Source organism: Haemaphysalis longicornis, unplaced genomic scaffold (genome assembly GCF_048455015.1).
Source record: "Haemaphysalis longicornis isolate Haplotype H1 unplaced genomic scaffold, Haemaphysalis longicornis Haplotype H1 scaffold_530, whole genome shotgun sequence".
NCBI lineage: Eukaryota > Metazoa > Arthropoda > Arachnida > Ixodida > Ixodidae > Haemaphysalis > Haemaphysalis longicornis.
Window position 1 is genome coordinate 6,088 of NW_027526390.1, and position 14,186 is coordinate 20,273.

The window sequence follows — 14,186 nt, forward strand, 5'->3', positions numbered from 1 at the left end:
GGGCTAACGTAACGTAAATTATGTTATAACGTAAGTGCATAAATTCGATGCAGACTGCACACAATGAGCTCCATTGACCTTACACTGGAAGCTGCTGTACGGGCGTAGAATGCTTATATATGCCAAAAATTTTCTTTTGCATTTGGGACAAGAACAACTAAATGAAAAAAGCTCATTCTTGCTGCAGAACAGTGACCTTACCAAGAGAAAATGGTAGTTGGTACCACTGTTTTGTGGTTAAATTCCCAGCTGGAACTAGCTGGTACCAGTTGGGACCAGCAAGGACCATCTGGGCCCAAATGGGAATTTAACCATACACCACCTGGGACCAGTTACATTTTCTCTTGGGTTACCTTCGTAGTCGAGGTACGGCGATGGTCCCGGGGACGTGGGCTGGTCACAATCGGGTACACCGTGGTTCACCTGAAGTCGCTCTACATATACATGTCGCAGGGCCGCCTGGAGGGCTTGGAGCTGGGCGTGCCTGCTGCCTGTTTCGGGCAAAGGTTCTGCGCCTGGGGAGCCCCGTGTGCGGACGTGTCGGATCGCGAGCACCGCAGGTGCTTGCGCTAGGCGAGGGATTTCACTGCTCGGCCCAGAAGGTAGTGCTGGTAGCCCGTACATGTCTGGTAATGGAGAGGGCTCATTGGTGTGAGTACCCCCTGCTGCCCTTGCCAGCAGCTGGTTCACTGTCTGTGAGATGCACGCGATGTGGACCAGATGGGCTGGTTCATAGCCATTTGCGGCACTGTTGCGGCAATGGCAAAGCTTACGTAAAACACCTCTCTGTGGTTACCATGCACACACAGGCTCTCCATCGTGGGCGTCAGACTTGGACTGCGATATGCGAAGGCCCTGCACGCGAGGCTGGGCGCTTGGTCGCCACATCAACAGCCTCCTGGGATGCTGCAGAGGCGCCTGCCAGCTGGCTCCCTTTCTGCCTTCTCGACGCTGTCCAGGAGGCGCATAGGTACGATGCTCCTTTGGTGCGCTCCAGTTCCAACGTAGTGAGGCTCACCAACCCCGTATTCGGAAAGCCAACTTACCGAATGACATAAGAAATTCTTTCGTAAGGGCCATAAAAGGTAGCATGAGAGAAAGCCAGCGTGCATTTCAAAAGTCATCCATATAAGAATTCAGTGGCCTTGTCGAAGTGGAGCAGTGAGGTTCAGAGGAGGAACGAACCTTAGGGGGTTGTGGATAGACAAGCAAGTTGGCTAAGGCGGTGGTCTTCGAGGGGCTGGGGGATCGTGTTAACGGTGCCAGTTGAGAGTAAGCGTATTGTAGAGGGGTTGGCTGGAAGGCGAAGTGTTGCTCTGTATACCCTGCGCTGTAAAGCTTGATTGATTGTATCGCTTAACGCGCCGACGCAACGCAGGCGACGAGGCGCGTTTTTTAGGTACGGAGCACCTTAGGACCTCAAAACGTCCGTCCGCGTCCGTGCGCATAACATTTAAAATCGCAAAAAATCACACAGGCACCAGCAGGATTCGAGCCTGTGTTTGGTAGACCAGACAAAGGTAGTGTCAGTCGTCTTACCCATTGGGCTACGACCGTGAGTTAGTACCCGAGAGCCAAACGGCTTACTCCCTCGCCTGTAAGGGTGCGGAGTACCTTAGGACCTCCCAATGTCCGTTCGCGTCAATCCGTGCGCACACCACCATTAAGCGAAAATCTGTGCGGAAACTATCTAAAAGGGTACAAGAGCACTCCAAAACACTCGAAAACAGGCACTAACATAATCTAGCAACGAGATTGGATTGGATTGGAAAACATTTATTGAGCATAAAAGTGGGTGGCTTTCTCAGTCCAGATAGCCGCGAGCTAGCGCAGCTGCTTGGGCGCGAGTGATGAGGCGTTCTTGGTCCTCGCACCGTGAGCTGGCCAGCTCGCGCTCCCACTGCTCAGGGGATGGGGAAGGGAGGGGGTTTGGCGCGTAGGGACATTCCCACACCAGGTGGTAGGTAGTGTTTGGGACGGAGCAAGAAGGGCAGTTGTAGGGGTAAGTGGAGGGAGAGATGTAGTGGAGTATCGTGGTGTTGTAGAATGTGTTGGCCTGCAGTCGACGCCAAATTCGAGCCGCCTGTGTGCTGAGGGATAGGTGAGGAGGAGGGTATTGAAGCCCGCAGTTGGCGATAATGATACAAGATTTCTGTGTATCGGGGAGAGATCGGGGGATAGATAGAGTATAGTAAACTAGAATACCCAAGTATTCTAGTTCACTATAGATGGAGGGTTCGGAAAGGTCCTCTTCCGTCAACGAAAACGCCCGGAATGTAAGAGCGCGGGCAGCGGCGTGTGCCGCCTCGTTTCCCTCGAGGGAAGAATGGTCTGGTGTCCATACGAGAAAACGCGCAAAAGCACCGGTGTAGTCAGGTTGTGATGAAGTTGTAATACACAGTGACTGCATCGAACTATACGCTAAATGGCGCTACGCGGAAACACGAGATGGCGCCGCGGCACGTGCACCACGTATGTAAGCGGGTTCTGAAAATCCCATACCCTCTTCCCACCATGGAAAGAAACGAACGTGAACGTCTACGAAGACAACGAGCTTCCCCGAATACGAAACCGCGGCAAGCGGAGGCAAAGTGACTAAAATCGAATGACGGTTGGGGCGCAAATCGGATTTCACTCGCCGTGCAACTTGGATGTCACGGTCCCCGTACTCCGCACCCTCGCCATTATCCACGGAGTTGAGATGCTGCCATTTTTTTTAACGTACGCCTAACGTGCGCCGAAATCTCGTACACACGGGTGTTTTTGCTTTTCGCCTCCATCAGAAAAGCGGCCGCCGCGGCCGGGAATCGAAGCCGCGACCTCGTAGAAGCACGACTGAAAGTCTATAAAAGTAATTTCATGTAATCTGTGGTGCCTAAGGATGCTTATCGGCCTGCTCCCTTCCCTACTATGGAGCTGTAATAAACCGGGTCGCCAGCCCGCAGCTGCTTCCGTTCCTGCCTGCTGCATATGTGTAACTTATAAATTTGGCTTTTTCTTCTTGTTCTTCTTTTTTTTTTTTTTTTTCAGATGTTGCATTCACTTAGCTTCAGCGCGCTGGCCTTGTTCGACAAGTCAGGACACCTCTTTGAAGTCCCAAACCCGAAGCGCGTCCAAGCCTGCCCGTGTTCTGTACAAGCTTGCAATCCATCACGCCGCCAAAACATGACGTCGTAGCATCTCGCCATGTCGCTCATACTCCTTGCTTCAATTGCGAAAATAAAAAAAGTTTTCTAAATATTTGCTGCCTCTATCAAGGCTCCTGAGCTCGCTGGCTACGCCAGCTTGAGCACATCGTGCATGTACAGAATTGAAAAGAAAAAAATTAAAAATATGAATACAAAAGGGAATTTGGATGGGAAACTACGTTTTAGAACAAACCCTCACTAACTAAGATATCTGAATACGAATAAATAAGATCACATGAAAACTCACGTCGAAGAGAAAACTTACACACGTGATGTGAACGTTTCCCCCAAAAGGTCTAACATTACGCTGCACGCAAGGGAGCAAATTCTGACTTTCCTATGCCAACCTCTCCAATAAACATATTTCTCTCTCTCTTCCTCTGTCGGGTGCAAGGACTGACACCCTTCTGCGGGGCTTATACTTCCACAGTTCCAGTGAAAAGCGCTTGAAAAGACCCCCTTTATCAGCAAAAGATTTGCCCGATAACATGAAAGTTCTCACCCTTCGAGCCAAAGTATTCTGCACTATGGTGAAAACACGGCAAGTTTGCTGAAAGGTGCGCGGATTTCTAAATTACAGTCTCCGTTAATTAATTACGCGAAACTCGTTAATGCGTGGCTAATTACAGCTTCGCAGGCTTGTGGATGTGAAGGGGCGTATATTTTGAGCGTCACGAAAATCACGAAAATCTTTGGCCTGAACGGGCGTTGTCTAACCATTCTGAAGGCACCAAAAGGCGCAAGAAAGGCGCTAAGAGGCATGATTTGCGTCGCCGTTATCAAGAAAATCTTTTGCTGATAAGGGGGGTCTTTTGTAGCGTTCTTTAGCGAAACTTTTCCCTCAAAGGGTGTAGGTATAGCCCTGCAAAAGAGAGTCAGCACGTACACCCTCAAGGGAGTCAAAGTTCACACCTTTTCGCGCAGCCTAATGTTACACCATGGTTACACCTTCGAGTGAAAAGTTTTGCTAAAGAATGCTTGAAAATACCCCCCTTATCAGCAAAAGATTTTCCTGATAACGGCGACGCAAATCGTGCCTCTTGGCGCCTTCGTTGCCCTTTTCGGCGCCGTCGGAATGGTTAGAAAGCGCGCCCGTTGAGGCAAAGACTGCATGCGGGCTGAGTTGAGACGTACGTATTTCGTCCCCATTAGTACACCCGTGGCTAGTAGCGCTAGTTCTGAATCTTTCAGCCTTAGCTTGACCAGGCAAATTACTCATGTGTTTAGTTCCATAGGCATTAGGGAACATTATTAGAGCCATTTAATGGCGGAGTCTGTCCGTGAGAGGGCGTTTCTCTGCGCCAATCACGTGTGGAGGTTAGATGGCGGTATACAGTGGCCGGCAGATTTCGTCGTCTTGTCAGAGATTGAGCCCCGCGCATTAGCCGTAAGCCTGATTCAGTACCTTTTCAGCAATTTTTTTCACTTTTGTTCCTTTCTCTTTCATTTCTTTTACTGTAAATGTATTTCTACCGTCGAATAGGACTCATCTGGTTTGAAGCGAAAATATGGCCGTATGTGAACATTATTTGTTTGCCGCTGTGCTTTCGGTGCCTCTGATTAGTGAACGCTTTGGTGAGTGGAGCAAGGGAGGACAACAATCGTGAATCATTTTATGCATTTTTATTGACCACGAAGGAAATATATTCTCTGCCAGGGCACACTTGCTTTCGAGATGAAGGAGCCCGCTGGCCAAGCAAGTAGGCGGGAGACATAACCAAACGTCTTTTGACTCTTGGCAGCGTCAACAGACACTGACGCCGCCATCTTTACGAACACCGGAACGCGCGCACACTTTATTTCCGGTGAGTTTGAAGAAACGTCCCTCTGGGGGTGAAAACTCAGTCGGGGTTCCCCACAGGCTCACATCCTTCGCACAGGTATACGCACCACTCTGGCAGGGCTGCTAGGCTCCTCTGTGACGATCTGCTTGGGGCGCGTCACTGAGGCGCTTTGCGACAGTTTTTCGCATTGCCACCATGCATAATCGAGCCCTTCACTGCACATTTACGTACAACACTTGTCGATACTGAATCGCTAACCTTTGAGCACCTACATCTGGTAACACTCTGGTATGGCACGTCATGGTTTATCTGGACACAAATTGGTGCAGTTAGAGCCACTGAGAAAACTAAACAGTACGCCGACAACTCTACGAGTGACAAGAACGGTCAGACTTCTGTCCGCATGCTACTTTGCCGGCGGCTACGCCGAACTCCCCTGTACAAGTTACACACAACAGTCCGTTTACCTTTTTCGCCGTCCGGGGCCAAATCCTGGGAGGACACGTTGCCTAGAATGAACACTTTCACACCAGCCAGAGGAGAAAGTACTCGAGTAAGAACTTCGCTTCATGAACGGTGCGACGTTCACACGGGGTCAAGGGCTGACCCTAACCGCACTCCTAGCGAATCATTTTTGGAATTATGCTCACTAGGAGTGCGAACTTGTTCGCTCTTTTTTTTTCTCTCCCAACTTTAATGAGCGCCATTATGACAACTAGGATTTGCTATAATACTGTTCGAAACGAGATACAAGAGACCGACACAGTACTTGATGTCGCTCGAGCCGACAGAGCCAGCGAGCCGCATCGACTGCGTACAAACGACAAAAGCAGTACTCCGGTTTCGAACAGGGTTTAATTCCAAGACAGGCGCAGCGACGCACAGCTCGACTTGAACGGCATCCGTTAAGGCTCCATGACGGCACCGTCCTCCGAGGTGGTAACCAGGACGCATAGATAGGAGGCGATCTGCACCAAGATGCAAATCACGTTAAAAATGTTACGTTTAGGGAGACCACCATTCCTTACCGATTGCAAACAGGGTTTAATGATTTCAAGACAGGCGCAGCCATGTACAGCTCGACTCGAACGGCATTCTGGACGTCTCGATGACGGCCCCGTCCTGCTCGGCGGTGGCCGGTACGCATAGGCAGGAGGCGGTCTGGAACAAAAGGCAAAGCACGTTAGAAATGTTGTAATTTAGAAGGTAATCATGGCTTACCGAATGCGGGGACCATGATTACGCCTGGCAGGAACGGGAATGGACGCTGAAAGGCAAAGTACCAGACGAACAGCGACAGAACCACTTTTATTACCAGAAAACACCTCTGTACAAAACACGCGTCGTCGAGCTCAGTTGATAGGACAGATGGAGACGTGTACCTGCCTAGCCAGAAGAGTAGTGCATGTTTGCGGGAAGGAGCAAGTGCAATAAGACACGACGCAAGGGTCAGGGAAAGGGGAGGGCGGAGGCGGTGCCGGACGCGAACCTGAAAAGGAACCAAGGACACCAATTCCATCACTCGCCTTTGCCACGACCCCAATTTGGAGCCGCGGACCGCAGAGCTGCGTTCCGTGCTTCAGTGATGCTCGTTGAAGGTGGCGACTGTATTCCGAACGCCGCGCGAACCGAGGACGTGCGAGCGGAAGACATTATCGAAGTGCATATACCTCGGCTACCGCGGCGTTCGGAAAGGAATACCGACTATCACCACAACCTAACGGGGCTTCCGAGCTGAGTCCGACGCTAGAGGCAGTGGCGAAGGGCTCCAACACCGCCACTGCGCCGCTGTCCCGAAAGCTAGAAAGCTACAGCCTAACGCGCACCGCAAAGCTTTGGCGACGGTCGGTATCCCTGCGTCGCGACGGCCCAGGAAACGTCCGGCTCCGAGGCTAATGTGCGCTCGGTTAGGAAAATTCAAATACGCAAACGTTCAGCGTCGCGAAAAAAATGATATGAAAGCCGGTTTCGTGGGCACGCCGCACGTCGCACCGGGCCTTCAGCCACGGAACTCACCACTTGGAAGAGTCGTCGGTGAAGACTGTGAAGCAGCATACCATGGAGGAAGTCCGTGAGGCCCTCGTGGGTATTCGCTTGTCCGAGCCAGCCGGTTGGGAGCGGGGATGGCACAGGCACAAAGAAAAACGACTGAAGGAAACGAAAACGACAACACTTATGGCATTAAAACACCTCTTAGCGCGAACCAAACTTCCCCAATAGACAGTATACCGCGTGGAAAAAAACTCACCTGTCCATCGCCGCCGTCACCGCGCCGCCAGCTACTCTGCGCCCGATGCGCAACAGGCAGACAAAATGGCGTACCCCTTGTTCTAAACCGCGCTTATCCTCGCATTACAGAGCGCTGCTATTGGTCGGCTACCGCCTACCCTTCCACTCTTTCACATCGATATCGTCTTCCAGAACATTCTGCCAGTTGTAAAACAAGACGAAAAAATTCCCCCGCATTTCCCCGAGGGGGAGAATGTGAAAGTGCGAATACACGGTTGTCGGCCCGCTTGCGGCGCTTGCGCTCGGCCCACGCAGCCCACCGCCTCGCCGCCCTCTCTTCCATCTCTTCCATCGGGTTTGTAGTATCACGTGTACACCACGCAGTTATCAAGCCGCTATAACGCCGCTGAGTCGCCAACGCACGCCGCTGACGACGTAGTTTGAATGCGTTAAAGATATAAGGCGCGTCAACACTGATATCACCGTCGCGTCCGTGGCTTGATCGATAGAGCGTCGCGCTGCGGCCGCAAAGTCCGCGGATCGAAACCTGGCGCCGGATGCTGTTTCTTTATAGAGGAGCACTGCGGACGCCGCCGACGCCGCCGACGCCGGCGGTGGATGGTTTGGGGTCGCTTATAAAGTGTAACACTTAAAAGTTATCGCATCAAGTCGCAGCCGCGCGGCCACCGGAGCACGCATGACAAGGCATTTTATGCTGCGTCACGGAGCAAGATAACCTTCTTTCTTGGTGGTTCTTCATGTCGGCTAGGGGCTTCGGCTGGCGCGATTGCACGGTCCTATCGATCATGCGGCCGTTACCGGCCGTCTTCCGCGGCTTTTGAAACCGAATAAAAAACGCCACGTCTTGAAGAAATAGTCGACTGCGCGGGAACACAAATGCTACTGCGTACGAGTCATTGATTGATTGATTGATTGATTGATTGATTGATTGATTGATTGTAATGTTCAACGCGCCGACAAAATGAAGGCGATGAGGCGCGCCATATAGTGGAGGGCTCCGGGTTGGTTTTTACCACCTGGGGATCTTTAACATGCGCCGAAATCTCGTATATAGACGGGCGGTTTGGCTCTTCGTATCCACTAGAAAAGCGGCCGCCGCGGCCGGGACTCGAACCCGCGTTCCCGTTCTCAGCAGCACAACGCCTTAGCCACTGAGCCATCGCGGCGGGTGCGTATACGAGTCGTGGCTGTAAGAAAATTAGTGCCCTTTCCACTCTGTGAAGAAAAATGACCTGCGAAGCTGGGCGCAGTCCACGGAGTGCATGAAAGGAAACACGTTTGTTCGTAAATAGCGATTGAGCATACTTCCTAGCCAATTAGCTGAATGAATCTTGTAAGGACCCTAACCCACGAAGTAATATATTCGGGAAAACATAATCGATCCATCTTTTCTAAAAGTATGCCATGTTCCACGCAATCGTAAGCTTTGGCCACATCCAATGTCACAAGCGCTGCGGCCTGTTTGGAACGACGAGCCAGATGAAGGCGTCTCTCTAGGTCTATGTGCGCCGACCATATCGAGCAGCCTGGCCTGAAGCCCACCTGTCGAGGACTCAAAATGCTAGCACTATTTAAAAACTTTTCGACTCTGGCAAATAAAACCCTCCCAACAATTTTTACAACATTAGACGTTAAGCTTATCGGCCTAATGTTATCCAATGAAAGACCTAACGCAGGTTTTTTAGGCAACGGAACAACTTTCGACAGACGCCAATCGAGAGGCACCCAGGAAGCGCGCAGAGAGTGGCTCACAATATGCAGGAGGTCTTCAGGCGACTCCGTTAACATCATCTTTATCATTGGGACAGTAATACCATCTGGGCCTGGTGCTGCATCGGGTACACGCTGTAACACGTCGTATAACTCTCCCTTCGTAACCTCTTCAAAGTTAAGAGAAGCCGGGCCCAGAACAGGGGAGCCAGCGGCCGGTGGGGCCAGTACTGGGTAGCGGGAAGTGAAACGAGCCTGCAGCCCTACAGCCAACTGATCAAGAAGAATTTTTAAGGCTGTTGGCGTGTGTATGAAGGAATCAAGGTTTGGTGAGCTGTGGCCGTTTTTTCTAATCCGCAAGAACGAGAAGAGCGCACACCTATTACAAGTTTTCGAAAGGAAAGAGAAGCGACTTGTGTTATATATCTCTTTTGCCCGTGCAACAGTACGTTTAAACACAGCGCGAAAATACTTAAAATTGCTCCAATTTTCGGGACACTGGTTACACTGTAATTTTTTCCACGCTGCTTTTCTTCGACAGTTATCCCTCATTCTCATTCCCACATTTCTCATTCGACCAAGGACTGCTTGGCTTCCCTTTAACCGAAGAAATCGTAAATTTAGCTCGAGTGGCCGAATCCTGAATTACTGATACAAGCTCCTTGGCACGAGCGTCAATTTCTTGAGTGGGTATCGAAGCTAATGCTGAACGCATTAAATTTTCATACCGATTCATATTCACAAAGGAGTGCTCCCTACGGGTAACGTTTTTCCTTGCGCGAATATCAAAAACCACGGGGATGTGGTCACTAGATGTAGCACAGTCTGCCGTAGACCACGCAGCAACAAGACCCGGCTTCGCAAAAGTCAAGTCCAATACCGACTTACTTTGGCCGCGCAGGCATGTAGCCGCTTTTGAGTTCTCACAGGAGAGAGAGTGGTCGCTAATCCACTCCCACAAACGCCTTCCGCAAGCATCAGTACGATATTCCCAGTCCACATGATGAGAATTGAAATCCCCTGCTAATATGACATGATTTTTACAAGCCGCCGAAGCTGCATCCAGTGAACCAGTCGATACCAACCCATATGGAAAGTATGCATGCATTTACAAGGAAGAATGAAACATTTCCTGGCAATTCAAAGTCAAGTGCAAGAATTTCACTCCCAGATGAGAGAGAAACAAAGGACTTCCTGGCAATTCAAAGTCAAGTGCAAGAATTTCACTCCCAGATGAGAGAGAAACAAAGGACGTGTGTGCACTATGGCAGAATTTTAGCGATTCTAAAATCAATAACCCTCCACCCCTCCTTGCCTGTCCAAACGAAACGAGCGGAAATTTGAAATAAAAAATGATTTCTGGGGAGAAAGCCAAGTTTCTTGAAGTAGGATAACGTCTAGGTGGTATTGAGCCACAAGCCAATTAAGATCAGGAGAAGCAGAGAAAACAGAGCGGCAATTCCATTGGAGTACTCGTATACTTGTCATTGTTAGCCAAGCTGCGCCGATGATATGGCCTGTTGTAGTATGTCGTGCGGCTGATTGGGAGACTGCACGGAACTTTTTGTATTTCTATTATTCTTTGGTTTGGGAACTTTACTGACATCCCAATCAGTGGGGGAGAGCCTGCGCTTTTGTGCCAGGGGGGGAGGACTGGCCTACCTCCATCTCATCCGAGTCCTCAACACAAGCGGGCGACATTTCTGAGGACACAGGAAACTGTCCTGGATCAGTGACTGCTGCATTTTCATCAGAAGGGGGTGGCGAGTTTACATAAGCAGTAGGCGGGACGGCCCGAGGGCCGCCCGGCAGCGATGCCGAAGGTGGCAATGGGGCCAGATGAGCCCATGCTGAGGGAGGTGCTGCTTCTGCTAAGTCAGCATCATTCAGTGGAGGTGGTTTGATGAGTGGTTTAATGGAGCATAATGATGATGATTATGATGGGCATGAGGGAGGCGAAGAGTCGCCTTTTTCAACATCTTATATTGCCCCTGACTACGACGTCTCCGCAGCAATGCACTTGTGTGCACAGGTGAAGCTGTCGTTAAGAAGATCGGTGTAAGCTTGGACTTTGTAAGCTGGCTTTCTGACATTGCGCGTTGCGCAGTGAAGCACGGCCATTTACGGCGGGAGTATGATTACAGCCCCATTTTATACTCCTCTAAATCTCTTCCCAACAGTGCATTTGTGTATAGTGGGGAAGCGGACTACAAAGTTGTTCTGTGTATGACGTTACATAGGGATACATAGGGTCTTTCACAAGATGTATTTGACATAGTGCCCTGAGGCCACTTTGATGTATCTAGGTATTTATTGTACAAAAGAAAGAAAGGAAGGTCCACCAACAGGTGTAAATTGTCTCGCCTAGGGGCGGACACCGGAACGCCTGCTGGTGTAGGGGAGGTGGGATAGGGAGGAAAGAGTACATAGAAATAGGGGGATAGGGTAGAGGGCATATATATATATATATATATATATATATATATATATATATATATATATATATATATATATATATATATATATATATATATATATATACTTTTAAAACGGCATCACTGCTTTTTGTGAATATAAGCAATATAAGATGTTTTATATACAGAAACATAAAAGGCGCTGGGCCTAATATGGAACACCTCCATAAAAACACATGCTATACAACAAGCCCCTTCAGAGGCAGCTTCACTACTGAACACAAACACAAGGGAAGACATCTCTCCGGGGGAAATTTAAGAACTTTGACGCAACAGTTCTTAAATTTCCCCCAGAGAGATATCTTCCCTTATATTTGTGTTCAGTAGTGAAGCCGCTTCTGAAGGGGCTTGTTGTATAGCATGTGTTTTTGTTTTTATGGAGGTGTTCTTCATGATCTTCACAGAAAGCAGTGATGCCGACTTAAAAGTATATATATATATATATATATATATATATATATATATATATATATATATATATAGATAGATACAGAAAGAAATGCCGGCAGTCTACAACGCCAAAGGAGGCATAGGAGAATGGTTAGACTATTTTTTGACCGTTAGTGAAGTTATATATATATAAATATTTTTATTAATTTACGTACAAAGAAAAAAAGAAAAACACGCGCCCAGAGTGGGGACCGAACCCACGCCTTTCGATTAGATCTTGAATGCCTTACCGATTCGGCTATCTTGGCGACTGTGTTCCCCTTCACTTTCTAGGGTATTTATATTTACTACAACTGTATCTGACGCTTGAGGGTGTTAGCCAGCGCCACTCAGACTATACGGGGAGAAGGGGGCCTTCTTTTCGAACCCCGGGTGTGACACGAACGCCTGCAGCTTGTCATGAGCGGGTAACTGGCGTATTTCCTAAACGAGCCCCTCATTTCCATATCATATATATATATATATATATATAGTATAAGTAAAGAGTCGGATACACAGCAAGAACAATAACAAACAATGTTTACTTACGTAGCGGCAATGGGACTTGCCTTCATCAGAGTAAAGTTACATGATTATGGTGTCGCAAACATTGAACACATTTCTTATATAGGTTTGCATAAAACTGTAAGAAGGAATGGAAAATGTTTCGCAAATGGAGAGTGTGCATACAGTCAGGCTACGCCTACGTTACAACATCAACCAACAAACAACAAAAAAAAAAAAAAAAAAAAAAAAAAACGGGGGGGGGGGGGGAGCAAGAGAGAGAAAAAGGGGTCGTGTTAACAATGCAGCGTTCAAGGTTGCACCATGACGGGTCAACGTATGCCGCGCGGGTTGCAAGTTCAGACAATGGGGGAAATGGTCAACCGCGGTTTGTAAAGAAAGGGAAGAGTATACAGCAAGGTATTCAGTGGCTGGGGAGACTGGTTCTAGGGAAAGCGAAGATGGGTGTGGCCCCCGCGGATGAAGAGAATAGATAGGGGGCACAAAAGAGCATTTCACAGAAGCTAGCAATCGAACAGGAAATAGGTAGGGTCACAAAAGGTTAAACATGAATAGATCACAAAGAGTTAAACATTCTTAAGTGGTGGTGGGAACGAGGCCTCCTTCTCCCGGACAAATGGCATTGTTGAGCCGCATTAAGCTAACAAAGCTGCTGTATTAGGAGAGTTTCTGCGAATTCTGATGGCAAACTCGAGGGTAGGAATAATGAACATAGTTATAAAAATTATGAAGCCGCTAAGTTTATTCGAGGGATAAGCACGTTAATTTTCCGTAACTTTCATTAATTCCAAGTATGGCTGACCCAAACTTATAAATGAGATAAGATTCCCGAACCTCGCGGTCGTGGTGCGTTTTGAAGGCGGATTCTAAAATCGTTGCTTTAAGATGATCAAATGCATGCCCGGGACTGTTCACATGTCTTGACAGGGGCAAATAAGGGCAGCTTTTTGCATGAGAGCGGTGATTATTGAACCGTATTCGGAAGGGCGTTTCAGTTTGGCCGATATATTGTTGCCTACAAACAGTGCACTCTAGAAGATATACGATATTAGCGGAGTCACAGTTAAAGTTACCTTTTATATTTACGTAGTAGTCTGAAGCCGTGCTGGTGGCGCGCTGTGTAGTGGTCATGTGTGGGCATACTTTACATCGGGGTTTATTGCAGGGCATGCAGCCAGTAGTTGCCGGTCGGTTGATACGAGAGTTAGTAAGAAAGTCCCCTAAATTCTTATTACGCCGGTAGACAACGCGTGGTGGTTCGGGGAATATGCTTTTTAAGCGGTCACTTTGCATTAGGATATTGTGATGTTTTTTTAGCACGGTTGACACTCTTGGAGCGGAGGATGAGTGGGTTAAAACTAAGTTAGTTTGCGGGTTCCCGTTCGGGGCTTTTTTCTTACAGATTTCGTTACGGTCTAATTGGTTGGCTCGCACAATAGCGTCGTCGATAACTTTTTCCGGGTATTTTTTATTCAGGAGGGAGGTCTTGAGTTCTCGACAGTTTGAGTCAAAGTCGGCTTGGTTTGAGCAAATTCTCCTAAATCGGTGGGCTTGGCTGTAAGGTATTGCTGTCTTGCAGTGTCTGAGATGGCTACTTCGGAAGTGCAAATACTGCCGCGTGTCTGTCGGTTTTCTATACAGTTTAGTTTGAAGCCGACCTTGGAAGGTAGTAACGGTGACGTCCAGAAAGTTTACACTGTGTTCCGAATAGGAATGAGCAAGGGAAATACTAGGATGGGCTAGATTAAATGCCTCAATGAAGGTGAGGAGTTCCGCCTCACCGTGTTGCCAGATCATGAATATGTCATCAATATACCTTTTATAGA

At 48.7% G+C, this 14,186-nt stretch overlaps 2 protein-coding genes across 7 annotated transcripts; one reads left to right on the forward strand and one right to left on the reverse strand.

The window, feature by feature from the left end:
• The first annotated feature begins 217 nt into the window (after window positions 1-217).
• Window positions 218-3,210, forward strand: LOC144140883 (uncharacterized). Of its 4 annotated transcripts, none has more exons than XR_013316381.1 (3): window positions 218-651; window positions 810-970; window positions 3,031-3,210. XR_013316381.1 is itself a non-coding variant. In XM_077672375.1 (3 exons), exons 1-3 carry the CDS (start codon window positions 445-447, stop codon window positions 3,045-3,047), a joined length of 294 nt encoding a protein of 97 aa, XP_077528501.1. In that variant the 5' UTR covers window positions 218-444; the 3' UTR covers window positions 3,048-3,210. The 4 variants fall into 4 exon arrangements, 2 of the variants coding, with proteins under 2 accessions (XP_077528501.1, XP_077528500.1); XR_013316380.1 differs by having other exon boundaries at window positions 218-602; XM_077672375.1 differs by having other exon boundaries at window positions 218-560.
• A 2,597-nt stretch (window positions 3,211-5,807) lies between these two features.
• On the reverse strand, window positions 5,808-7,517 carry LOC144140886 (uncharacterized). 3 transcript variants are annotated; one of them, XM_077672376.1, is made up of 6 exons: window positions 7,221-7,506; window positions 7,030-7,120; window positions 6,355-6,461; window positions 6,194-6,217; window positions 6,001-6,133; window positions 5,808-5,940 (listed from the first exon to the last, which is right to left on the reverse strand). In XM_077672376.1, the coding sequence occupies exons 1-6, from the start codon at window positions 7,226-7,228 to the stop codon at window positions 5,878-5,880; spliced, it is 426 nt and encodes a 141-aa protein (XP_077528502.1). In that variant the 5' UTR covers window positions 7,229-7,506; the 3' UTR covers window positions 5,808-5,877. The 3 variants fall into 3 exon arrangements, 2 of the variants coding, with proteins under 2 accessions (XP_077528502.1, XP_077528503.1); XM_077672377.1 differs by having other exon boundaries at window positions 6,989-7,499; XR_013316382.1 differs by lacking the exons at window positions 5,808-5,940; window positions 6,355-6,461 and having other exon boundaries at window positions 5,997-6,133; window positions 6,194-6,239; window positions 7,030-7,517.
• Between the last annotated feature and the right edge of the window lie 6,669 nt (window positions 7,518-14,186).